At 63.4% G+C, this 25,507-nt stretch overlaps 2 protein-coding genes across 2 annotated transcripts in view; one reads left to right on the forward strand and one right to left on the reverse strand.

Annotated features, from left to right (window-relative positions):
* PGS1 (phosphatidylglycerophosphate synthase 1) overlaps window positions 1-8,100 on the forward strand; it is a 30,480-nt gene extending 22,380 nt beyond the window's left edge. The window contains exons 8-10 of the mRNA XM_037157828.2: window positions 682-830; window positions 3,915-4,043; window positions 7,555-8,100. Of these exons, the coding sequence (XP_037013723.2) occupies window positions 682-830; window positions 3,915-4,034 (269 nt within the window). The 3' untranslated portion in view covers window positions 4,035-4,043; window positions 7,555-8,100. The remainder of the gene's footprint in view (window positions 1-681; window positions 831-3,914; window positions 4,044-7,554) is intronic.
* The window catches only part of DNAH17 (dynein axonemal heavy chain 17), an 81,624-nt gene continuing 63,309 nt past the window's right edge, over window positions 7,193-25,507 (reverse strand). Inside the window, exons 65-80 of the mRNA XM_053660379.1 lie at window positions 24,605-24,809; window positions 24,112-24,276; window positions 23,794-23,934; window positions 23,467-23,637; window positions 22,826-22,948; window positions 22,179-22,372; window positions 20,701-20,849; window positions 19,711-19,838; window positions 18,776-19,003; window positions 14,625-14,816; window positions 11,392-11,571; window positions 10,864-11,046; window positions 9,742-9,924; window positions 9,175-9,318; window positions 8,545-8,770; window positions 7,193-7,647 (exon numbers count right to left, since the gene is read on the reverse strand). Of these exons, the coding sequence (XP_053516354.1) occupies window positions 7,400-7,647; window positions 8,545-8,770; window positions 9,175-9,318; window positions 9,742-9,924; window positions 10,864-11,046; window positions 11,392-11,571; window positions 14,625-14,816; window positions 18,776-19,003; window positions 19,711-19,838; window positions 20,701-20,849; window positions 22,179-22,372; window positions 22,826-22,948; window positions 23,467-23,637; window positions 23,794-23,934; window positions 24,112-24,276; window positions 24,605-24,809 (2,860 nt within the window). The 3' untranslated portion in view covers window positions 7,193-7,399. The remainder of the gene's footprint in view (window positions 7,648-8,544; window positions 8,771-9,174; window positions 9,319-9,741; window positions 9,925-10,863; window positions 11,047-11,391; window positions 11,572-14,624; window positions 14,817-18,775; window positions 19,004-19,710; window positions 19,839-20,700; window positions 20,850-22,178; window positions 22,373-22,825; window positions 22,949-23,466; window positions 23,638-23,793; window positions 23,935-24,111; window positions 24,277-24,604; window positions 24,810-25,507) is intronic.

The following is a 25,507-nucleotide window of genomic DNA, read 5'->3' on the forward strand; positions in this document are numbered from 1 at the left end:
TTCCGAGAGAACCTGTGATCCCCATCACGGGGTGTCCCTGTGGTCACGTCAGACTGTACCCCATTCCCACGGTGGGGGGCAAAGCAGCCCCTGCCACATGACCAAGTGCACCATCGGGCCTCGCCTCCGAGTGCTCCGCCAGCTCGGGGGCTGGTCCTCGGGGAGAAGGGCCTGTCGGGCTCTCTGTCCACGGGCCCCCAGCGGGTCAGGAGGCTGAGCTGGCAGCATGGTCTGCCCCTCGGCGCAGGGCCCCACAGTCTTCAGGTGGAAGCAGAGTGGGGCCCTGTGCTCACCCCGCACCTCTGCTGCCAGCCCCTGGGGCTCAGGGAGGACGGGGTGAGTTCCAGTCCCGGGCTTGGCGTAGGCCACTGAGAGGGCAGGGCTGCGAGGCCCCGACTCGGGGGAGGCCCCGACACGGGTGCCAGCAGCTCCCTTTCGGGGGCCCACCGTGGCTGGCTGGGGGGGGCAGTGTGGCCCAGAGAACAGGACCCACCCAGTGAGCCCCCTGAAGGGGGCGCTAGGCTGCCCGAAGCCCCTGGGGCCAGGAGGGACAGCAGGCCTGGGGGAGCCACGGGAGGGGGTGATGGGGGTCTGCTTCTCTCCCAGGTGGAGCGAGGCGTGGAGTGGCCTCCCAGGCGGCGCGGTGCTCACTCCTGTCTGCACCTTTCCTCTTCCCTGCAGGCCTCTGGCTGTACCTGGCAGAGAGCAGCCTGCCCTGTCTCACGCTGATTGGCTCTCCTAATTTTGGGTACAGGTCAGTGCACCGGGACCTGGAGGCCCAGATCGCCATCGTGACGGAGAGCCAGGCCCTGCAGCAGCAGCTTCATCAGGTCGGTGTGGCCAGGGCGCCCGGGAGATGGGGGCGGGGCGGGGGCTCAGACCTGCCCGCGTCCTTGTGGTCTGCGGCGGCTGTCTGAGGTGCCCGTGGCGCTGGTGCAAAAGAGACCTGCAGGGCTGCCTTTGGAGCTGCGCCTTGGTGGGCAGAGGACAGCGCTGTCCCCAAATGAGCACAGCGGGGGTTCCCAGCCTCTCTCAGGGCCGAGGGCCCCTGTGGAGGGACGTGGGCGAAGCAGGGAGGGCTCCAGCCGACACCCCATTGTTCCCAGAAAAGAGCCCCCCAGACGGGAGGGAGCGGCTGAGGGGCTGCGGGGCAGTGTCCCCACAAGGGAGACACAAGTGGAGAGGGGCGGCTGGAGAAAGGAGACATTCCCAGAGGGTCGGCGGTGGTCTCGGTGCTCCCCAAGTGACAGTCAGACTTGTTATCCTCCGAAGGACAGTCACAGGAAGTCACCGGAGTTCGTGAGGGGTTTTGCGTGAGTCCCTGTGCCCAGTGCTGGCAGGTGTCCCAGGACGCGGCTGGGTTCCCGTGTGTGCGCCCGGGCGGGGCTCCGGGCGGCGGGTGCGCAGGCAGCCCTGCTGCGGGCCTGCCCCGCAAGCCTTCAGCCGGTGGCCTTGTGCAGCCCCTGTTCCCGAGTGTTTGGGAGTCACTGTTGCGAAACAGCTGGGGCCTCTGTGGACGGGAGGAAACGGCCACAGCCTGTCCCCGGGTCAGCCTCCTGCGATCTGGGAACCTCGTCCGGCCAAGCAGGGCTGTGGTGCCGGGAAGGGCTCACGACCAGGGGCCAGGGGAAGTGGCAGCGGTCATGCTCTGGGTGGCCACCCGGAGAGTCCGATCTGCTTAGCAGCTTCCTGGCTACAGGGAGGCTTCCAGCAAGTGACCAAGGAAAGCCTGCAGCGAGGTTCCAGCCGGGGATGCTGGCCTCAGAGCCGGGCTGGTGTGAAAGGTCCCGTCTGCAGCCCCCATGGCAGCGAGTGGCGCTGGACCCCGCCTCTGCCGTACAGAGTGGGCCGTCGCCATCACGGGGGGGGGGGGCCCTGCCCACAGTGGGTCTTCGTGTGAGCTTGGCCTCGGGCCAGGACCGGTCTCATGGGTTGGGGCCGATTTAGGGGAGCAGCCCCGGCCTGAGCCCGGGGCCCTGGGACTGCCTCTTCACCCTACTTCCTGAGTTAGGGGACTGAACCCACATCCTGGTTCTTGGGAAAGGCTGGGCCGGTTGTGGTCAGCAACTGCTTTCCCAAGCGACGTGTTTGGGATGTTTTCTCTCTCTTCCCAAACCCGACTCCCCGGGGCTTTCGATGGCGGGGGGCAGCAGGCCCGGCCACTGCGGCTCAGCCGTCCTTAGAGGCGGGCTGGTTTCTGGCCTCGGAAATGCAGAAGTGTGCTTCTAGATGATTCCACCTACATGTTTAATGTTTTGGGACTGCAGCTGCCCCCCCTCCCCCGGGAGGCCTGTCCAGTGCCCAGTCCTGGGACTGCCCAGCCACCCAGAAAGTCCCTAAAACCCCGCTGCCCGCGGGCCTGCCCTGTAGCCGCCGCTGCAGCACCGCTGGGGGTGCGGGAGGGGCCCGCTGGGTCACAGTGGGCGCAGGGAGGGGGACGTGTTTTTATCAGAGCCTGGAGCGCCTCCCTTTGCCCAGCGCACACAGTTGATGCTGTAAGCTTCCTGGTTTTGTCCGGAGAACACAGTTTACCACTCGTGACCCCAGAAAAACTCCCACAAACGGCATCGTGACTTCGTTCAGCTGACTTCCTTCTCCGTCCACATGTGGGGTCGGGGAGGAGACTCAAGTGTTTCCGGTAATTTAATTGGAATCTTGGCTGTGTATTCATTTGAAAACCTAAAGCCGGAGCCAGTCCGTGGAGACTTCTGCAAACCAGCCCCCCGAGACCAGAGCTGGCTTGTCTGTTGGCGCACCAGCCAGGCTGCGGGTCCTGCAGCAGCCGCCCGCCCCGGGGTTAGAGGGGGGCGGCAAAGGGCACCCAGGTTTGGGGGCTGTGCAGACCCGGGCCGGGGAGTGTCACGTCCATGGCCACCAGACCCCTGCCCTGGGCGGTGACTCAGAACTGGTTCTGTAAGGCTCTCCTGGGGGCCGGAGCAGCTGTCAGGGATGGCCTTCGTGCCTGTCCCAGGGCACGCGTCACCGAGTGCGCAGGCGCTGCTGGCCCTGCAGTAGACGGATCGTCTCCATAGCCGGGGCCGAGCCGTGGGTCCCGCCGTGGCGTTAGGTGGGGCGGCTCACAGCCGGGGCACAGAGGTCCAGGAGGGGCCTCAGCCCCTGTGGGCCCTTGTTTCTGAGACGGTCCTGCCTCCACTGGCCGTCCACGCAGTCCGTGACGAGGCTGAGAAAAGTGTTTCTTCGAAGCAGACGCAGGCACTGCCCGGGGTGAACCGCGGGGTCGTGCCTGCCCCGTCTCCGTCCCGTGGGCCGGCGGAGAAGCGGAGCCTGGGTCTGGGTTCACGCGGTTAGACTTACAGCGTGTGTGTCGCCTCACATGCAGCGTCTTTTTGCTGAATGTGTTGTGCACTTTCCCGTGTCTCTAGAGGAAGGCTCTGGGACACGGCCACCCGTGGAGAGTGCTGGGCCGGCCCCTGGGTGTGTCGTGTTCCAGTGGCTGCCTCGCACCCCACTGGTTCCCGGTCGTTCCCAGCTCTGTGGGTGCAGTGAGAGGGTCCGTGTGGAGCCCTCAGCCCGGGGTTCCGTGCAGCCCTCCCGAGGGGTCAGGCCTTGGGAGCGGTGCTTCCAGAGCTCCTGAGACTGTCCGCATCTGCCCCGGCCGCCCCGGGGGATGGCGCTGTGGGCGCTCGGCCGTCTCGTTTGAAAAACGGCCCTGATGGGCAGCACCTCAGGCAGCGAGGGTGGACTTTTAAGCATCTTTTCTGCCAGCCGTGTGTCTTGGATGCTGAACTGCCTGTTCCATGCACGTCTCGGTCCGTAGGTTCAGGGACGTGGGCTCCTCAGCCTTTCTCAGGAGCGTTCGGAGGGGACCCTGTGCATCTGTTCGCTGACACTGGGTCTGGGGCCGCGTTGCTCGGGCCCCGGGCGGCCCCTAACCCGTCGGTTCCCTTCTCCAGGAACAGGAACAGCTGTACCTGAGATCGGGTGTGGTGTCCTCTGCCACCTTTGAGCAGCCGAGTCGGCAGGTGAAACTGTGGGTGAAGATGGTGACTCCATTCATCAAGAACTTCTTCTGAGGACCACAGGTGCTGCCTCTGTGCGCTCGGCTCCCCAGGGACTGGTGGGATGGGGGGGTTCCGGGACCTCCTGTGGGAGCCCCAGGGCTCCCGCCTGGTCGGGGTTGCTGCGTATGCCTCTCGCATCGAGGATGCTGAGTGGGGCCGCCCTCCCTCTTCTGTCAGGGAGCAGGCTGGCCGGGGCGGTCAGCATCCAGGGGCCAGGGCCCGGCGACCTCGGGACACCAAGGGGAGACCCTGTGTGCCCCCCTGGAAGCTGAGCAGGTGCTGAGAGGGCAGGATCGGGAGGAAGGGACGCTCAGCCGGCCTCTCTGGGGTTAGGGGTTAGATCCCCAGAGCACGGCCGCGGCTCCCTGCCAGTCCTGTGCCGCATGTCCCAGGGGCGCCGTCACAAGCCAGCTCTGGTGATGGGGCGCACGCACTCCACCCATTGAGAGAACTGACTGGGCGTGGGGGGGCGGTGGGCAGGGCACGGCCACCGTGTGTGGCAGGTCTCCCCCAGCTGTCCTCTGTGTCCTGGGCCCTGCAAGTTCCGACGCCACCCACAGATGCCTCTCACAGGCTCAGGCCCCCGGCTCCCCAGCCCTGGTGGCACTGCCCTGGCGGGTGGCAGTGGTGGGGCCTGGGGCCCGTGGGGAAGGGCGGGAGAGACGGGTGGGAGAGGAGAGCGCGGGGCGGGGAGGCGCCGCTCAGTGTTCACAGTGTCGGTTCCTTCGGGTCCCCCTGGGGTATAAAGGCTTCAAAAAAACTCCTACCCCCAAACACGCTTCCAGCGTCACACCTGCTTAAAGCAGGAATTCCTTTGGGCCATGAGATGCCTGGGAGGTGCTCACAACGCCAGTTGGTTTTTTAAGCATTTTTTTCCTTTCAATTTCTTGATGCCTTAGACCGACGTCTGGATAGGGCCCCGGCCTTGTGATTGGTGACATGTTACCCAGGTCCCGTTTAACATGTGGGTTTTTCTTTTGTTTGCCTTGAAGCCCCTTTGTTGAAGAATGGACCTCACTTTTGTTGGGTTCACTTAAAACACTTTTGTGTTACCTCAGCACGTCCTGGGTGCTCATCAAAGGCCAGGGTGCCCCGCCACACGTCTCCAGGGGCCGGGACCCGCTCAGAGATGGGCCTTCGGGGGGCAAGGTGGGGCCCGACCCTGCACGCTGCCTCTGGAGTGGCCTCACGTCTGCCTCCTGGGGGCTGGCAGCGCCGAGGGCCCCCTCACTGGCCCTTGAAGACGGGCTGGCCCAGCCGCACAGGCAGGCCCGGGTGTGTGCCAGGCAGCTCCGGGGCCGGGCGGCTGGCAGGGCTGGGGCTGGAGGTGGGCGGTGGCCGGACACACTTCCCTGGGGCCGCAGCACGTGAGCGAGCCCTGTTTACACTGCGACTAGTTAGTGAACTGTCCTGGGGGACAGTTGGACCAGAGAGGCCAAAAGAATGTGCCGGGCCGGGCTCTGTTTGGAGAGAGGCTTTGGGTGAGCAGTGCCGCACCCCAGGCTCTGTGGGGCCCCGCTCGTCCCCTCTCTTTGCCTCTCCTAATTACCTTCCAGACAGCCCCAGGCAGGTCTCTGCCCCCCACCCAGGAGCTCTCCCCCAGACCTCAGTGCTGGCCTCCCCGGTCAGCCAGGTGCGGGGCGCAGACCAGAAAGGCAGTGCTCCCTTGGCAGCGGGGCGGGCTGGCCCAGGCCCTGCCTCCCTGTCACCGGCCTGCACCCCGGAGCCGAAGCTTCTCTCGGGAAGTTTGCAGATAACCATCAGCCTGCGGTGTGTTGTGTGATACGACTATTTTAGGCCCTGAAGGCAAAACTGGGAAAACTTCCCATTTTGTGGTTATCACCAGGGATTGAGATGAGTTGCCTGGGGGCCAGGCCTGTTCGTCTCCCGCTCCCTCCACAGCTGTCCCTCCGGCCTGCACGTGAAGGGCTGCAGTGACCCCTCCCGGCCGGCAGAGGTGGAAGCTGGGCAGCCAGGCTCCTGGCCCTGGTCCCTGCCCTCCTGGACACCCCGGATGGTTGGTCAGTTGTGAATTGCCAGCCTCAAGTTCAGGGCTTCCAGGGCCACCTGCTGAGCCATAGACTGGGCAAGAGTCCTCTGTGTGTGCCGTCTGTGGGCCCTCTGGCTTCCGTCTGATCTGGCGTTTGTGGGCCCCACTAGCAGCCTCCCTGTGCCCCTGCTTCCCAGTTTGTCCCCTCATGCCTGCCCCCCACAGCCCTAGCCAGCCTCTCGTGGCAGCCCAGCCACCTGCTGTCAGATGCTGAGTTGGTGGTTCTGGGGGCAGGTGATCGGGGCTGCAGGCCTCAGCTGGGTGTGTCCCAGGGCAGCTGGTGGTGGCTCCACAGCCCCCCATCCCCCTGGGACAGGAGCCCTGAGTGAGGAGGGGCGGCTGCTCGCCCCCTCTTGCACCTTCCCTCCTGGCCACTGTGTGCAGCCACTGGTGTGTCCCAACTGCCTTTCCTTGGAGGTCCCAGTTGGGTCCCTTAGCTCTGTCCACCTGGACAGGGTCGGGGACTGGACCCAACACGTGGGGTGAGGGACTTGCCCACGGGCTTGTTCCCGGGGCCACAGGCGTTGGTGGAGAGGCCTCCTCGCTGGTCGGGATCAGGGTCCCTTCGCTGTTGGAGGGCAGCGGTGCCTCGCCTGGCGACCTGCCAGGCTCGCCCGGGGTTGTCGGTGAGACCACTGGAGGCACATGCCGTGGGGCACAGGGCAGGGGCTGGAGAGGAGGAAGGCGAAATGCTGCCCAGTAGGAAGAGGGGGCTTGTGGACTTGGGGTTTTGTGTGGCTGCCCAGGACAGTCATGGCTAAGTTGGTCCCTGTTCCCAGTGGTTTGGGGACGTGGGCAGGGGAGGGAATGTGCTTCAGCTGCATGGAAACGGTTCCTCTGAGACTGGAGAGGGCACTGGTGGAACTGAGACAGGGATGGAGGGCGCCCTAGGGGACTGTGTGGCCATGGCAGCTCCTGTCCTCCCATGGTGGGTCACCGCGTGGTGGCCGAGCCCTGACCCTCGGTGCTGCTGGTAGGAGGAAATTAACTGGCCCTCCAGGGAGGTCAGGACGTGGGGTTTGGTCCCTGGGACACTTGCCCTGGTGGCTGGGAATCGGCTCCTGTCCCCAAGCCTGTGCTGGTCCGAAGCTGCTTGGGTGACTCAGACACAACTTGGTGACGCCGGTGCTTTAATTGGCCCACACCCCCTTCCACACTGCCCCCGCCCTGCACTCAGGGGCCCCCAGCTCTAAGGGGCCCTGGTTACTTCGGGGAACGGAAGGCACCTGCGGCTGCTGCAAGAGCCAGCGCTGGCTGCAGGACGAGGTTTCTGGTGGTCAGCACGACCTTCGGAGAGGGTCCGGCGAGGGTCCGGCCGGGGCGCGGACTAGGCCTGCAGGAGCAGTGCCACGGCTGCCAGCACCCACTTGGAAGCCTTCTCTTTGGTCTTCAGGTTAAAGGTCCAGACGTAGGTGGGGCCGCGTACACGTGTTTTGTACACGGGACACTCATACATGTTCTTGGTCTCCATGCGGTCCACAGGGATGGCCTTGACGAAGATGACCGGCATGGCTGGCGTCAGCTCCTTCAGCCGCGCCTCAGCGATGACTCCAGTCTGGGTGTCCCAGCGAGCCCCTGCGGGATAGTGCTGGCGGTGAGCCAAGGGGAGGGCGTGGCCTGCCCTGGCCCCGCCCCCACGGGTAATAGCTGCAGCCCGCTTGCCAGGGGCGCAGGAACAGTAAACTTGGGGCTGTAGACCAGGCGCTGTGGGGGGCGGGTGACTGCCTCTGTCCACGGCGCACTGGCCACACACTCCGTGCTCGCCCCATCGCTCACTCCTGATGCTTGGAGCCTGGTCCCTGACCTCTGCTCAGTGCAGGCCCGCGCTACGTTGCGTGAATCACGGGGTTAGGAGCCCCAGCTCCGCCCCCTGCCCCCTCGGTCCTGTGCGCATGCGCAGTGCAGCCTCCACAAGTGCCCGCGCCCAGTTCTCCCTTTGCCCGGGCCACTGTCTGTTCCCACCTCGGTGATGGTTATGTTATATTTCCTGTCTGTAACTAATTTCAAAATAAATACGGAGGAGGGCGGCATGCCTGTCAGTAGTGATGTGGGAGCAGCCCGGACACCGCGCAGGGCACGGCACTCGGCTTGCTCAGCAGGACGGGCTGGCCCCCCTGCTCGATAGAGGTGGGGCGGGGACAGGGGCCCTGGCCGAGGGGTCTCCGGGCCCCTCACCTGCCAAATGCACATCTGTCCTGGTGTCCTTGCCCCCTGGTGTTCCTGCCCCCTGGTGTCCCTGCCTCCTGGCCTGGGAGGCCAAGTCCCTCCTCTCAGACAGTGCCTCCCATGGGGGCGAGCCTGCTCCTTGCCTGAGGGGCCGTGTTTCCATCCCCCAGACCTGTCTGTGCTACCCTGTCACTGTGGTCTGCTCTGGGCGCCTGTCCTGTGCCCCTGCCCTGTGCCCCCGCCCCCGCTCCGCTCACGGCATGGGCGGCTGTCATGACCAAGAGCTGGTCCTGGAGACCCCCTTACCTTCCATGAAGAGTCCGTACACGTAGGAGCCCTCACGGGGTGGGGCGGTCACATCCTCCCGGTTCTTTTTGGTCACCTCCACGGACAGACACATCCTGTCCAGTGGCCACTCGTTCTTCCTGGCCATGGACTGCATGATGGCGGTGAGGAAGGACTGCGGGTTGAAGAAGCCAGCGAGCCACACGGCGGTGGGCAGGGCAAAATCCGTGGTCCAGGCCTCGAGCTCCTGCAAGGAGGGGAGGTGGGCTGGTCATGTGGGGCCTCTGCCCCACCTTGGGCAGGGTGCTCGAATGGCGCCTTGGGGCCTGTGGCCTGGCTTCCTGCCTGCCTCCGATTTACATGGGGGAGCGGGATGCTGGGACCAAGTGGGGCGGGGCACACGCTGGGGAGGACGTGGGGACTTGCAGGAGGCTATTGCTTTGGTCACCTGGCTGCTTCCAGAGGGCACGGTGGCTTCCTGAACCCTGTTAGCGCCAGCTCTCTGCTGGTGGGTCGGAGGGAGCTGCTTGCACTCCGGCCCTCCGCCGTCCTCCCTTCGGAGGCAGGCTGGCGTCCCGGCCCGCTCCGACCAGGCTGAGCCCCGCCCCTGCCTGCTTTTCCCCGCTGAGGGGCTCGGGAGCCAGTGCTCACCCTGATGCGGAGCAGCAGGTCGGCGTACCAGGCCGCCAGGCCCATCATGGAGGGGTAGGCCCGGGCCACCCACGTGTCGGGCACGGTGTCGTAGAACAGAGCCGTGGACAGGTCTTCCATGTCAGGGGTGATGGTCAGCTCCCCCTGAGGGACAGACAGGCAGGCAGGGCTGTGCCTCTGGGCTTGTTGTAGAGCTGGTCAGCCAGAGGCCGTGTTTCGCTGGCTCTGGGCAGGGAGGGGGCACCACCTGTGTGTGTGGTGAGGATGTAGCTGCGTGTGGGGTGTGGGTCGCTGGGCTGCTGCCGCAGTCGCCCCGTGGGGGTCACACTGGTGCCTCCTGCTGGGGAAAGCCTGCTCCAGACGCCCACAGCTCCACTCAGGGGAGGCAGGGCCAACACCGTGGCCCCGAGCTGCCCGGTCACCTGCAGATGGTCGTTTGTTCTGCGGTTGAGGTGGTGGGTCCACCGGTGGCAGCCAGACTACTGTCCCCAGGCCTGCTGACCCCTTGGTGGCCAGCCCGATCCCCATGGTGTGTCCTGGGGCCCAGCTGGTCCCTGCATCTTTTACCTTCAGCCCCAAGTTCAGCTCCTTCAGTGAACGACGCATCTCGTTGGTTAGGATGTTCATTCGCTCACATTCCTGAAAGGCAACCACCACGTAGGGGGTCTTCTCGGCGGCCTTGGCCATGATCTCGGCCATGTTGAACATCTCCGGGGTCTTCTCGAGGATCTCATCCAGCACGGCCTTCACCTGGAAGTCGGCCCCCAGCAGCCCTGTCACTGCCCATCCGCCCTCTGGCGTCAAGGTCAGGGCCGCCCCCATTCCCAGCCCCGAATCCGGGAGCAAAGGCAGTGGAGTTGCCCAAGAAACAGGACCACGTCGGATGAGGGGAAGGGAGTCTCGGCCAACAGGCTCTCAGTGTCCTGGCCTTGAGACACGCGGCCTCCTCCCCTGTGGGGTCCCCGGGCGGCCGTGGGGCTGGACTGTGTCCTCTACATTAGCCGTCTGCAGGGGCCTGCCCGGTGGCCAGGTGCACTCCCTGCCTTTCAGGAGACTTCTGGTTTCCATCATTAGACCAAGAAAATGGTCACGGGGCCGAATAGCACCGAGGGTCTTCCAGGCAAGAATCTGGTCTCCAGCCCTGGCCAGTGCAGCTCAGTGGACTGAGCACCGGCCTGTGAACCAAAGGGTCGCCAGTTCTATTCCCAGTCAGGGCACGTGTCTGGGCTGTGGGCCTGGTCCCCAGTGGGGGGCACACGAGAGGCCCCCTTTCTCTCCTTTTCTCCCTCCCTTTCCCTCTCTGTAAGAATAAATTAGTAAAGACCTTAACACAAAAGAATCGGGTCTCTTTCCCTGGAAGTTCACAACTTGGCTGATTGTTAGCAGCGCTTGTCCAGGACACATGACAAAGGGCAGAGGGGTGACACCTGCTGAGGCGGGCCGGCCACGTGGGGACACACTCGGCACCCTGACGGCCTCAGAGCTGCGCTGGGTGCCCGTGGGGCTGCCCACGGTTCTGGAGGGCTGTCCTGGGACAGCCCGCCGCTGTACCCTCTGCACCGGGGTTTGCGTGCTTGGGCAGGGGCTCCCCGGGCCCGTGAGGCTGCACCCGCCCGGAGTCTGGTTCTGAGGTCCGAGTGTGGCTGCCGACCGGGGGCACACGTGTGGTGGGCAGCCTGAGGCTCCTACCTTCTCCTCGCGAGACACGCCGGTGCCAGCGCCGGAGTCCGTCTCCTTGGGCTGCATTTCCAGAACAGTGCGGAACAGCTTCTCCGAGGTGACCGTCAAAAAGCCAATCTCTGCGTTGGGGTGCAGGCCGTACAGGTAGGGACTCTCAGGGGGCAGGTTCTCGTTGATGTACTCGTGGTACCCCTGAGAAGGGCAGCAGGTCAGCAGGCTGCCCGGGCAGACCTGCGCGGGCCGGGGCCTCCTTACCGGACGCTCCGCCCCCATCTCGCCCTCTGCTCACACCTGCGGGCCCCCGACCCGCCTTCCTCCCCTTCCTGCCCTTTGCTCTGCAGCTACTGAACTGACTGCCCCCTGCCCAGAAGCCGCATTTCAGATTCTCTTTGGTGCCCTGACTTCTCACTCTATGACTGATGTCCTACTGGCCGCATCTGCTGGGCATCGGCCAGGATGCCGTTGCCCTCTGGCTCAGGGCCTCACCGAGTGAGTCCGTGTTTAACGGGCAGTCCGTCCTCGGGAAGCCCTCCTCACCTTGTAATCCAGGTTGGGGGGGATCTGAAACCCGGGGGCCAGCTGGACCTCCCCCTCCAGCATCTCCACCCGGATGTACTCCAGCAGGTAGGTCCTGCAGAGCCGCCTGTCCCAGTCGTCCGTGATGTGGCCACCGTACATGATTTCTCCAAAAAGGTAGCGTAGGTCGTCCCACGGCACCTTGCAAGAGAGGGCGGAGTCAGTTCTGGGAGCGCCCGGCCCTCCACCTGCGTCAGTGCGAGGCCGGCCCCTGCACTGTGGCCTGTTACATGCCCGCCAGGGTCACCTGCGTCCCTCATCACCGGGCCGGGGCTTCCTGCCTCCCCACCCTGGCGCGTGTGACTCGGGTGGCAGGGGATGGCCCCTGGCTCTCTGTACTTTGTGACTTCACCAGAGCCCTGCTGGTGTCCCTGGTGCCTCCGGGCCTGGCTCGCCCCTGCACACTCCTCCTGTGTCGGCCGTGCTGCGGCCGGGGAGGGCCCCCGGGACTCCTTCCCTCCACCTCCACTCTCTGCAAAGCAGTTCGGTGCTGCAGCAGCTGGGCTTTGACTCCCACGCCCCGTGTGGCTTTCTGGTCCACGGGTGGGGGGTCTCCCTTCGGGTCTCATGGACTCTGCCCCAGCCCCCCGTTCCCTCACACATCCTTCCATTCCCAGCAGCTCTGAGTCCACGTGGCCTCAGGGCTTTGCAGCAACCAGCTATGAGCACGTGACCACTGACCAGAACCTGGACTCCCCAGGGCTCACGAAGCAAAGACCCAAATGGGCAGGCAGCAGGACTCTGCTGGCCGTGTGCCATGACACACTTGTACTGGTCACCCGGGTCCTGGAGTGCAGCCAAGCAAACCGACTTGCCAGCCCGTCGGCTGCCAGTCTGCACCCATCCAGCCTCGGCCACCGTGGCCATGCCCTGTTCTTCCTTCCTCGTGGTTGTTACATCCCTGCTGGCCACTCGCCAAATGCTGCTCATCCGGCGCAATTCGGCCCCTGCGGCAGAGCCAGGGTTTGTTCTGGAGCAGCCACGCCCTCCCACTGACCGACAGGCATATCACGGGAGCCACGAGTGACGGCCGAGTGTTGTCTCAGGTGTTCTAGCAGCCACTTAAATAGGAATGTGCCTTCCAAAGGTGTCAGCGTGACAATTATTAGTGAGATTGTTTACGTGGTTTTATTTCTGCCCCTGCACCGAGGGCGAGGTGCTCTCTGGGTGACCCCGTGGCTCGCTGTTTACCAAATGCTGACGGGCTCAAGTTCACCGAATAAAAACGAGTCGATTAATCAGCTGTGTGATTTGCTCTCGTGGATTTTCAGTCATAATGTTGATGTTCTCTTAAAGTAGCATTTTGTCACGATGTGTTTTTCTCTGCTCAGTTCTCTGGGGGTTGAGTGGCTGCTTTGGCATTTTACTGTTTTACTGACTCACCTCAGGGGCGGCTCCACCCCTCCTGGGAGCACACCCCACCCTGCCTCCCTGCCCCCACGAGAGCTGCCTCCAGGGGCCTGTCCGTCCCCTCCGGGTGGGGACAGTGAGCTAGCCCCAGGGACACGGGTGGGCGGAGTCTCTAGAGGGCCTGTTGGACATGGCACCGGGCCCCCCAGGGAGTCTGAGGAAGTCTCGGTTTGTAGCAAACACTCAGCAAGGGAAGCACAGATCTCCTTCCTCAGGGTTGGAAGGACCGAGGGACGGGGTGACCTTGTCACTTAACACTTCCAGGGAGTTCGGACATAGCGAGTGCCCTCCCGGTACCGCCACCTGCCCCCTGCACTGCCCTGAGTGCAGGGCACAGCAGGATGCTGGTGTGCGAACGGTGGGAAGGGCCTGCGTGGGCCTCTCACGACACCGCCCCTCCCCCCACTCGAGTGCCCCTGGAGACAGCAGCCTCGGTGATGGGACGCCCTTCCCGTGGGCTGTGTGTCCATTTACATGGGAGCTTTTGGCTCGGATCCTGTCCCAGCTAAAGTGGCCACCTGCCCCGTCTGACCAGCACAAACCAGAGACCACCGCCCTTTCCCTTCCCCCAAAGAGCAGCTACAGGACCTGGGGCCACCACGGGGGTGGAGGGTGAGGCAGGAGATGGCTCCTGCCCCCTTGGGCCTCCTGCCTCCTCCAGGTCTCACCTGGGAACCAAGTAAGCAAACAACATTCCAAGTTCACACGTGGGCGACAGCCACCCTGTGAGGCCCAGTTCCAGGGCAGTTCCCTGCCCTCCCAGGTCTGGGCCGCCTAGACTGGGGGGTCCCTTCTGTCAGCCATGGGACAAGGTGACCATAGGTCATCAGAGGTCACTGCAGGGCTGGGTTCCCCTCCTGGACCTGCCTCCGGCTCCCTTACAACAGGGAGGGAAGCAGTAGGGCTCCTGGGCGTGGCCAGTGCTTCCCAGCTTTCCTGGCTGAACCCCTGAGGCCTGCAGGCCAGGCCTTGGTTGCCAGGCTCCGGGAAATCAGCTAGTGAGGGGGCAGAGCTGCACCCTGACCCCGGGCCCCTGGCACCAGTGTCCTTTCTGACTGCACTACAGAGGGGCGGCCTGGCCGAGGTGCTGGGAGGGGCAGCCTTCCCGGGCGAGCCCAGCGCTGCTCTGGCTGCCTGTCTTTTCCCCTGCCTAAGGTGCTGGGGGCCACAGTCCTCGCCACTGTGGCTTCGGGGGCCAGGTGTGGAGCAGGAGCCCAGGGCCTGGCCCCAGGGGTCTCAGACAAGCTGCCAGGCCGCCCAACCGGGGGGCAGGAGCCACTCGCTGCGGGCCCGGTCCCACACCTGAAGTTGCTCTGAGGCCAGGCCTGCCGCGCCCTCACGGCTGCAGGCCCTTCCCGGAGGGCGTGCTACTTTCTTTTCCACCCTTTGCAGCCAGGTGCACCTCAGCGCGCAGGCATTCTCGGTGGAAAGGACAGGAGGCATCCCCCCCACTCCTCGCATCACACTGACTGAGCAGCAGCCCGTCTGTTCCCGCTCACTCCGCCCAAAGGGGCGGGGATTTCTCGGGGGAAGCCCCGCCCAGATCCTGGACACCTGACCCTCATGGCGTGGGACAACAAGCAGAAACACTGCCCCACGCCTGACACGGGGGAGGCGGTGGCCGAGGACCAGAGGCCAGTCGTACCAGGCTGGCGGGCTCGGTTCGAGGTGACCCTTCCAGCTCACGTTCCCCTTGGCCATGACACATCTGTAACATCTCTCACACGCCGGGCAGAGACCAGGGCAAAGGGAGGAGGGCTGAGCTGGGCCAGGGCGCACCCTACCTTGGCGTTGGCCTCTAGGTAGTTGTACAGCACGTTGATGGAGATGGTGAGGTCCCCGTTGTTGAAGGGGTACGACCTGTTCCAGCCCTGGGCCCCAAACTTGCGCCTCTCGGCCACCACTGCGTGGAAGTAGCAGAGGGCGAACAGGATGCACTTGAACTCAATCTCCTTGCTGCACATCTCCAGGGTGTCCTGCAGGGGGCGCACACTCCGAGTCAGGCGGGAGGCGGGGTCCACAGAGCAGCCAAGCTGACCCCAGGGTCCCATCTGCCCGCTGCTTCACAAAGGGTGGGGTGCAGGTGGGGTGCGGGCAGGGGACAGAGCCAGCAACGGCTCTGGGCCGTCCCTCAAGTCTCTCGGGTCCGGGTCCGCAAAGCCTGGGAGAGGAGACTCAGGACACGGACAGAAAGGGTTTTATCACTTTGACCACAAGTCAGTCTCTGACTCTCTGGGACACTGTCCCCAGAGGACAGCCAGCGGACACCCAGGGGCCTGCTCAGCACCCCCCACCCCGTCCGCACAGTGCCCAGCACCCTTCCTCTCGGGAGTCCCCACCTGGGCCGGGCTTGCCCTTCTGGGCGAGCAGGTGCTCAGTGAGGACGGGCCGGCCCCGCCCAGGCTGGGACTCAGGTGTGTGAGATTTGACTGATTACGATTATTCTTTGCTAAGGGGCAGCTGCTGAACACACCGAGGCTTCCAGAAAGAAGCTCAGCTGTGTCTGCTTGACCAAGAAGACATCACTGGCTGAGGGCCTTGAGCTGGAAGGGGGCGGGAGGGGCTGGGAGCTGACAAACGGTCACCATGACAGGAGTGCAGGGGAAAGGCCCGGCTATACGGAGGGGCACCCCTCACCCTGGGGAGCCACTCCGGGTCTCAAAGGCCCCGAGGCATGTTCTGCTCCCAGACCTCCGGCCCCTGGCTGATCCAGACACGCCCCCTGCTCTCAGGGGTCTCCGCCTTTGCCCCCACTGCCCAGCAAGCCCCGGCTCAGGTGTCCCCCGTGCCTGCCACGCCCTGGGTGCACAGCACTTCCCGCATGGCTCTCCCTGCCTTCAGTCCTTCTGGACGTCACTCGGACCCTGGAGGGTCCTTTAAAAGCCAGCAGGGAATGTTTTAGTCAACAAGCCAGCTGTTGTCATTTATCATTTCACTTGTGGAGTGAATTGGATACAGAAGCTACGCATTCTTGGCACAGTGCACTCTGTAGGTAGATGGCTGTGTTAGGGGTTACCAGGGAAGACAGGGCTTCTAACTCAGAACTACACTTTAGACCCCCGCCCTGGCTGGTGTGAACCCCAAATTCACCAGTGCGATTCCTGGTGAGGGTACACGCCTGGGTTGTGGGCTGGGTCCCCAGCTGAGGGCCTGCGACCCATGTTTCTCTCCCTGCTTCTTCCTTTCCCTTCTTAAAATAAATGAAATCTTGCCTTGGTTGGTGTGGCTCAGTGGACTAAGCACTGGCCTGTGAACCAACGGGTTGCTAGTTCAATTCCCAGTCAGGGCGCACACCTGGGTCTCAGGCCAGGTCTCCAGTAGGGGGCGTATGAGAGGCAACCACACGTGGATGTTTCTCTCCCTCTTTCTCCCTCCCGTCTCTTCTCTTTAAAATAAACAAGATCTTGCCCTGGCTGGTGTGGCTCGGTGCATTGAGTGCCGGCCTGCAAACCAAAGGGTTGTTGCTTCAATTCCCAGTTAGGGCACACAACATGCCTGGGTTGCGGGCCGGGTCCCCAGTAGGGGGTGACCCTCACCTTTCCTCTTGCTACTTTTAGGATTCTCTTCTCTTTAGTCTCGGGTAACTTAAATTATGATGTGCCTTGGTGTGTTCCTCCTTGGAGCCAACTTTTTTGGGACTCTCTGAGCTTCCTGGACTTCCTGGAAGTCTGTTTCCTTTGCCAGACTGGGGAAGTTCTCCTTCATTACTTTTTCAAATAAGTTTTCAATTTCTTCTCCTCCTGGCACCCCTATGATTCGGATGTTGGAATGTTTGAAGATGTTCTCCTGGAGGTGCCTCAGCCTCTCCTCATTTTTTTTTTTGAATCCTTGTTTCTTCATTCTGTTCCGGTTGAATGTTTCTTTCTTCCTTCTGCTCCACACCACTGATCTGAGTCCCAGTTTCCTTCCCGTCACTGTAGGTTCCCTGTACATTTTCCTTTATTTCACTTTTCACGGCCTTCACTCTGTCCTCTACTTTGTGACCACACTCAGCCAGTTCTGCGAGCATCCTGATCACCAGTGCTTTGACCTCTGCATCTGATCGGTGGGCTATCTCTTCATCACTTCGTTGTAGTTTTTCTGGATTTTTGATCTGTTCTTCCATTTGGGCCTCTTTTTTTTTTTTTTTTTTTGTCTTGGCGCACCGGTTACGTAGTAAGGGGCGGAGCCGTAGGCATTCGCCAGGGTGGGGCAACACGTCCCTGTGTTGTGACGCTGTATGTGGGGGAGGGCCCGAGAGGGAGCAATGCCGTCTGCTTAGCTCTCAGCTGGCTTTCACCCACTGCCCCTGCTTCCCACAAGCAAATTAGGCCTTGCTGGTCCTGATTCCCAGGCGGGTGGGCTTGTGTACGTTCTAGGACCCTGTGGGTCTCCCCAATGGACTCTCCTGTGAGGCTGGGAGTCTCTCCTGCCGCTGCAACCCCCACAGATTTTTATACCCACAGGCTCTGAGGCTTTATTTCCCACGCCACAACCCTGGGGTGCTCAGCCTACCTCGCTCCCGCTCCTGGTTTACCCACATGCTGACGTAGGAACACTGATTTGCCCGCTGCCGCCTCGCCCACCTGGTCCTCCAGGGGTTGCCTCGCCACAAATCCTCTCCACCCGGCGGCCCGACTCCACCCCTCTCGCCAGTCTGCACGAGTGTGTCTTCTTTAACTCCTTGGTTGTCGGACTTCCGCACAGTTCGATTTTCTGGCAGTTTTGTTTTTATATTTGTTTTTTGTTTTCAAGTTTGTTGTTGCCCTTTTGGTTGTGTGAGGAGGCAAATTGTATCTACCTACGCCTCCATCTGGGCCGGAAGTTTGTCTTTTTCCCTCTCTTTCTCCCTCCCCCCTTCTTTCTAAAAATAAATAAATAAAATCTTTAAAAAGAGGTTTTAGCCCTGGCTGGCATGGCTCAGTGGATCAAGTGCCTGCCTGAGAACCAAAGGGTTGCCAGTTCGATTCCCAGTTGGGGCACATGCCTGGGTTGCAGGCCAGGTCCCCAGTAGGGGGCATAGGAGAGGCAAACACGCACTGACGTTTCTCTCCCTCTCTTTCTCCCTCCCTTCCCCTCTCTCTAAAAATAAATACATTAAATAAATACAAAAGGTTTTAGACTCCAACTTTTCGATCAGGTGTGTGCACCCAGAAAGTTCTAGCAGGAGCAGGAGATGACAGAGGCCGGGAGAGTGAGCACCAGTGCTGAGGGTGAGGGGCAGAGGGCCAGGACACGGTGGGGTGGGCAGCAGAGAGGGTGGCAGCCTGGGGCAGAGGTGTGGGGGAGAGGGCAGGCTTGCGTGAGCCAAGATCCAGCCGAAACGGAGGGGCCAGGCCCTCAGACCAGGCGGGTGGGGGGCCTGCATCCCACCCTGGGGGACCGAGGGGCCCGGGTCAGCGGCCCCCTGAGGCAAGTGGGGACCTGCCTGGGGATGGAGGGAGACCTGGATGGAGCACAGAGCTCAGTGAGGCCACGAGGAGGAAGGGTAGGGGCCAGCGAGGCCTCGGCTTGGCCTGGCCGAGCCCACTGACCACTGCAGAACCACCCTCGGGAACTGGCCCCCTGCCTCGGGCGCCCGGACAAACCAAAGCCCCAGGACGGTGTCTACCTGGGCTGACCTCACAGGCCCGGAGGCCGAATAGACGTGCATTTCTGGTCTGAAAGCTGCGAGTGACGGGAGCTCCCAGGGCTCTCGGCTCAGTCTTTCTGGGATGTGTTGGCTGTGCAGTGCCAGGTGTGTGCGTGTCTGAGCATGCATGTGTGGGTGTGCATGTGTGTGGGGGCGTGTGTGTGTGCATCACAGGCGGTGTGGATGGGAGGGAACCAGAGAGGAACGCCCTCCGAGTTCAGAGTCTGGCCCTGGAGCTGCAGACCCAGCGACTGGCGTGCTCTGGGGCCCCCGGGGCCGCTCAGACGGGGCCGGGCCCAGGGCACAGGCGGGAAGCCGCCCTACCTGGGTGAAGAGGTCCAGGGCCTTGTGCAGGTTGGCGTGCATGCCGGTGGGCGGCTCGTTGGTGATCTTGATGGCGTTCTCCAGGATGCCCTGCGGGATGATGTGCGCCTCGGGCGTGGGGGCGGGCTCGGCGCTGATGAACACGCGGTAGTCCTCGTGGCTGCCGGTGCTGTACCGCTCCAGCTTCTTGTCCAGGGTGCTCAGCCACCGGGCCACCAGGTGGACGTTCTGTGGCCGAGACCGGGGCTTAGCGCCCCCCCACGCTCTGCCCTGCCCTGGGCCCTCAAGGACAAGCCTCTTGGCCGTGTCTGCCGCCTAGTGGGCCTCCCCTCACTGCACCGCACTCCCCACCCTGATGCCCGCCCTTGTAGGGGTGCTGGGCATGCAAGGTAGTTCCAGTGGAGCAGCCGCAGCCCCAGAGCCGATTCCTCTGCTCAATTAATCCGAGACTCCAGCCTTTACCAAGCGCACCCTGCCCGCCCTCCGCTGGCACTGGCTGAGGCCCAGTGGCCCCAGCACTCCGCTGGGAGGTTTGGGTAAAGAAGAAGGGACCGGGCGAGGCCGCCTGGTTGGAGTTAGCCTCACCGAGGGCTCCACGGGAGCCAGATGGCCCGGAGGTGCCAGCGGTCGAGGAGGGGCGGGGAGGCAGCTGCACCCAGGACGGGGTCCTGCTAGGGTCCACTGAAAAGTGACACACAAGCCTCCCCGCCATTGGCTGGGGGTGGGAGGGGCACTTTGTCACTGGTGTCTCTTGCTCTTAATGCTTTCTCTTCCGGGGCTCTCTGGCACAAAGCCCCGTGTCTTGGTCACCACTGAGGGGTCCACACTGTCACCCGCACGGTCCCGACGCCCCAGGCAGAGCTGCACTCAGGGCGGGTGCCTCCGCCCACCTGTGACGGTGGCCCGAGTGGCCCTCGGGTGCGGGCGCCCAGTACCTGCAGGATGACCCAGTGCCCCTTCTCCGCAGCCACGTCCAGTGCGTTCTCGGCCACCACCTCCTGCCCCTGCCCCAGGGACACGTTGTGCAGTTTCCCGTTGTCGATGGTGAACCCCAGCCTTTTCCCTGGAGGGGAGGAGAAAGGGGAAAGTCTGGGGGAGACCGGGTGACCAAGTCCGGGGTTCCCCGTCCCCCAGCTGGGACGCCCGCACGCTCCCTCATTTGCCTCTGCTGTGGCACAACACGCACGGCTCCCACGCTGCCGTCTTAAATGCCACCCTAACCCGCGGGGCACGGCGATGGTCAGCACATTCATGGTGTCAGGTGACCCTCTCTGGTTCTGGGGCACTTTCATCAGCCCCGGAGGAAACCCCACACCCATTAAATGACTATTCTCCACCCCTCTTTCCCCAGCGCCCAGCAGCCGCTGATCTGTCTTCTGCCTGAGGACTCGCCAGTCCTGGAAGTTCTGCACAAACGGAATCACGCGGTGTGGGGCCTCTGTGCCCGGCATCTTCCCCTTGGCACAGCGTTCCCAAGGTTTACCCCTGGGCAGCACAGCAGGGCCGCACTCCTTTTTCATGGCTGAGTAATATTCCACCACATGGATTGGTCACACTGTGATTGTCCCTTCCTCAGTGGAAGGACATTCGGGCCACATCTGCCTTGTGGACATTGTGAGTGACCGTCTGTGTAAAGCGCTTGTCTGAACGACTGATTTAGTTCCTCTGGGGTCTGTGCCCAGGACTCGAGGTGCTGGGCCATGCGTAATTCTCTGTGTAAGTCACCGATGAGCTGCTACGCTGCCTCCCACAGCGGCCGCAGCATCGCACGCCCCCACCAGCGGGGGCCCCGGCTCCCACCTCTCCCCCTCCTCCCAGCACTCGTCATGTTCTGGGTTGGTGATAACAGCCGCCCCACAGGTGGGAGGGGGCATGTCCCTGCAGTGGTTCGGATCCGCATTCCCCGATGACCGGACGACACTTACCCAGGGCTTCCACGTCTTTCAGGGGGTCGACCCCGGGGGAGAGGATGAAGAAGATTGGGGTAGAGGGGCTGCTCTCCTCGTAGGACTTGGAGAACTCGACGCTCCGGCCCTCCACAAACTTGCTGCCCATCTTCTCCTCCACGAAGTTCCTGGGGGGACACGCTAGGTCAGCGTGGACCGGGGGAAGGGCTGTTTTTCTGTGGACTTTCTAAAGCAGAGAAAGGCCGCTGTCCTTGTGCAAGGGAGGGAGGATGGGAGGTGGTGTCCGCTGGGACCGTGTTTGCCGTGGGTCCCCCTGGCCCCCTGGCACCTGGCAACGCGCTCTTCCTCGGGTGGCCCCGTGTGCGCAGGTGCGAGGCACACAGGCCAGCTGGGGGGGGTACGGGCTGAGATGGGGCCGCTCTTGGGGCTCACAGGTGGTCGCGCCTCGGGGCCAGGAGCCCATGGCCTCTCAGGGCCCTGAGCGCCCCCAGGAAGGGCTCCGTTTGTAACGCTTCCCTGGGCCCCGCACGTTTCCTGTGAACTGTGCAGACAAAGGCAGCCGGGCCAAGGGCAACATAGATGGGTCTGTGTCCCTGACGCCCCCTGAGACGGGCGGGGGCCATTGAGGAGGAAGGAGGCTCGAATCGTGGCCATCTTCTTTAAGGACCATGAAATGTGGTCAGAGAACCCAAGGAAAAGAGTGGATCTGACCTAAATCTCTCTTCCCGTCTGGACCCCCATCGCCTCGGGGTCCATCAAGCCCCTTCCCGTGGGGACCCAGTGCTGTCTGGGGTGGCCTTCTGCACGGCCCCCTCCCTGACCCCGCCCACCTCGGTCCGGTTTTAGGCTGGTGGGAGGACTGGCTCCCGAAAACGTGCGCTGGGCCCAGTCGGTGGAGAACTACAGGAGCCAGGGGGTCACCCTGGGTGGGGCCTCACCCAGATCTCAGGGGGCCGAGCCACCGAGTTCTGAGTGAGTCCTAGGGGGCAGCATTAGTCCATAGGGCTTCTCCGCCCGCCCAGTCTGAGAGGGACCACCAGAGGCCACGTCCCCAGGACAGCTTGCCGGCCTGCAGGTGGGGGCTCTCCAAATGCTCTCGGCACCCCCCAGGCCCTTCCGGTGGACCTGTTCATTTAGATGCCACCCACAGTCCCTTGGGGAGCCTATGGCCAGGTGGGCCGCCCCATCCGGGACCCTCTGGGACCCTGATATCTGTCATTGTCCCCCACTCTGGCCTTCGCTGGCTTCTGATCCGGACCTAGGCTGCCCTCCCTCCACGTGACTGGGGAGGTCCCCCTGCTTTCTCCCACCTCACAGGAGCCCAGAGCTTGGTCGGGGGCGCCTGGCACAGGGCCAATGCTCCGGCCCCTCTGGGCCCCACTTTTTCCCTGTGCGCCGGGGTCCTCACGGAGCCATGCCGTGGAGGCACCGTTACCAGTGTGGCCGAGATAGTGCCCCGCCCCTGCCCCCCCGCCCCAGGCCGGCCGGAGGCTCACTTGATGGCGTAGGTCATGCGGTCGGGCCGCATGCACCGCACCATGCACAGCTTCTGCAGGGCCGTCTTGTTCTTCCACTCCTTCGGGAAGATCTCCTTCTCCGGGGCCTCCGACTCCACAAACTTCTTCCAGCGCTTGGCGGACCCTTCGATGTCGTTGTCCAGGTTTTTGAACTCGTCCATCTCCGAGAGCGCCTGGGGAGAGACGGCCCTCCCGCGCTGAGACCCTGAGCCACCCGCAAACCTGGGACAGCAGCGGGGACCTGGGAGCCCCGGGGACGGCCTTCTCCGGGCCTTTCTGAGCAGAGACGCGGGGCCGTGCACGTGTGCACGGGCATCGGAGGAGTAACCTCGGCACTTGGCGTTTTCCTGGAAACTGCAGGCGGGGGAGCTTTGGGGGGGGTGACCCCTGGACTCGCCCTGGGCCTGTCCTGGCTCAGCGTGTGCCATATGGGGACGTGTGCAGGGACCAAGAGATGGCGCTGTGTTTGGATAGGAGAGCACAGTCCCCTGGGACTGGCGGCAGTCGGTGTCCTGGGGCCCGGCCCCTAGCGCCCCCAGGTTAACCGAACGGCCTGGCTGGTGAGCCTGGTGAACGTGCCCAGTGGGAATGCAGAGAGGGGCCCAAGTTCCCGGCTGAGCGCCCACCTTGATGCCGCCCCACCCCTGGCTCTGCAGGAAGTCCACGGGCGACACCACGCCGGCCTTGAAAGGGAACCGCAGCAGAAAGTCCAGCTCCACGGGGTTCAGCTCCTTCTTCATGGACAGGACCTGTGGGGGGGGGCCAGGGCCGCTCAGCGTGGGAGGGGTGAACAGGGGTCTGCAGCCTGTCCCGCCCCTTGGGGTCAGGGCAGAACTTTGTCTTCTTTTGAAGATTTTATTTATTTACTTTTAGAGAGAGAGAGGGGAAGGAAAGGAGAGAGGGAGAGAAACATCCATGTGTGGTTGCCTCTCATGCGCCCCCTACTGGGGACCTGGCCTGCAAACCAGGCATGTGCCCCAACTGGGAATTGAACCAGCACTACTTTGGTTCGCAGCCCATGCTCAATCCACTGAGCCACACCAGCTGGGGCTGTTTTGTTTTTTTAAATCGTGGTAAAATACACGTAACAGAACACACCATCTGAACTCCAGTGAAGGGCAGTGACCTCGGAACATTCGCGTTGTTGCACGGCCCTCACCTGAAGGGACGCCCAGCACCCCCCCCCCCCGTGGTGGCTCCCCATCCCACGAGTCACTGGGCGTGGGGGCTGCCATCCCGCACTCGGGGTGCAGCAGCGGGGCAGTACCTGGAAGGCGACTTGGGCCAGGAAGATGAGCTTGTCCCGCTCGAAGAGCCCGCGGGCCGTGTACATGTAGACGGAGTAGGTGATCTCGTCCGTCAGGTTGATCACCCGCTGCCGGACCTCGTCGGCGGGCACCGTCTTCTGTATGGCTTTCTCGAAGACCACGTGGAAGGCCTGGGGAAGGCAGGTGGGCCCGGGGGGGGCGCTCCAGGACCGGGACCAGGACCCCTGCCCGGCGGGTGCCCCAGCTCCCGGTCCCCACCCCCGGCTGCTGCCTGTGCCGCCCCCTCGCCCTGGGGGTGCCCAGACCCGGAGCCGGCGCAGCCGCACCTTGAGGGAGAACTGGTAGATGGGGTTGATCTTGTTGAGGTCGTTCAGGATGAAGTACAGCAAGGATGCCCTCTCCGCGGCCGGCCGGTAGTTCTCTCTGGCCTCATTGATTTTAACTTCTGTGATCTTTGCCTCTCGCACCTGGAAACCAACCAAAGGGGCTGCCGTGGAAGCGGAGGTGCCCGCCCCCCACCCCACGAGCAGGTGGGCCAGCCTCCCGTCCAGCCCCTCGGCTCCCTCGGAAGCCACCCTGGGTGCTCTTGGCTGATGCTGGGTGCTGGGGCCGAGCCTGTGCACCCTGGCCCGGGGCCGGCCCACCTTCTCCTCGATCTCGCTGGCCGTGTGTTTGGTTGTCTCCAGGTTCTCCACCAGGGCCGTGTCTCCCAGGAAGTTTCCGGAGGCGGCCGACAGGCGAGCCAGCAGGGAGTCCTCCAGCTCCTTGAGAACGATCTTGAACTCGTTCTGAGACTTGGTAAGGTTCGCCTGCAGGAGGGGCAGAGATGGGGCCCTTCTGTGCCCTGAGTGTGGCTGACCGGCACTCGGGGGCCAGCAGCAAGGCCTGCCTCGTGGGGCGGTGGGCTGGTGCTTTGGGCCACCTGGGCACCACTGTGCCCCCCGGCCTTTCCCAGAAGTCATTTCATTGACAGCGACACATCGGGGCAGCCAGGGAGGGAGTGGCCGTTCTCTTGTCCGAAGTGCAGTTCAGTGTGACAAGCAGAGGTGGCTTCACAGGGAAGCGGAGAGCCAGGGAGCCTCCGTCACCCACGCCCCCTTCTGTCCTTGAGGTCGCCTGCCCCGTCTGGCCTCGTACCTTCAGCTGCTCTAGGTCCGGGCGCTCCTTGGCCACCACAGCGGCCAAGAGTTGGTCCTCGAGGCCGTCCCTGGTGACCAGGAAGTTGATCAGGGTGCACTGGGCCTGCATCTCGGGCTTGTAGTGGGGGTTGAAGTACTTGGTGTGCAGGATGAGGCGGAACTCGGGGTGGTACTCCACCTCCTTGTCGCCGATTTTAATGTACCTGGAGGTCAGCAGAGGAGCGGCTCAGAGGGGCGGCTCGGGGCGGCCAGACAGAAGACACCGAGCGCCCTCCACACGCGCCTGGTGGCCGGCTTCCCCCCGCTGCCGCCTGCCCCCTCCCGCGGTTGCTGGAAGGGACCGTGACTTTCTGTGCTCATCTTCCTCTCTGCCCCGTGACCAGCCCGGCTGAGAGGTGCGGCTGCTCCAACTCCGGCCGGCTTGTTCTGATCTCTACAGCAGTGTCCTCTCGGCGGGGCCGTCTCCCTGGGGGGCTGCTGCAGAAGCGCTCAGCCGGGGCCGTGCCCCGGGGCCTTCCCGGAGAAAGGCCCATGCGCCCCGCTGCAGCGAGCCAGCAGGTCCCGGCACCTCCCTGGGGGCTGCTTCTGTCTGGCTCCCCGCTCTGCTCCCCTCTTTCTGGTCACATGCACACATGGGGGCCTAACGTCGCCCTGGGCGCATCGGCCCCCCTGCCGGGCCCTCCTCAAAGCCCAGACCGCAGTGTTTCCTCGCCACTTCCGTGCGGGGCTTCCGCACGGGCCCCTGTAGCTGAAGGTGGCTCCCGTCAGCTCCGATGCTTACACTCTTTATGCTGATTTATTTATTTAAAAAAATATTTTAAACAGAGATTTTATTTATTTTTTTAGAGACAGGGGAAGGGAGGGGGAAAGGGAGGGAGAGAAACATCCATGTGTGGTTGCC

Source organism: Artibeus jamaicensis, unplaced genomic scaffold (assembly GCF_021234435.1).
Source record: "Artibeus jamaicensis isolate MK-2021 breed Jamaican fruit bat unplaced genomic scaffold, CSHL_Jam_final contig_2259, whole genome shotgun sequence".
NCBI lineage: Eukaryota > Metazoa > Chordata > Mammalia > Chiroptera > Phyllostomidae > Artibeus > Artibeus jamaicensis.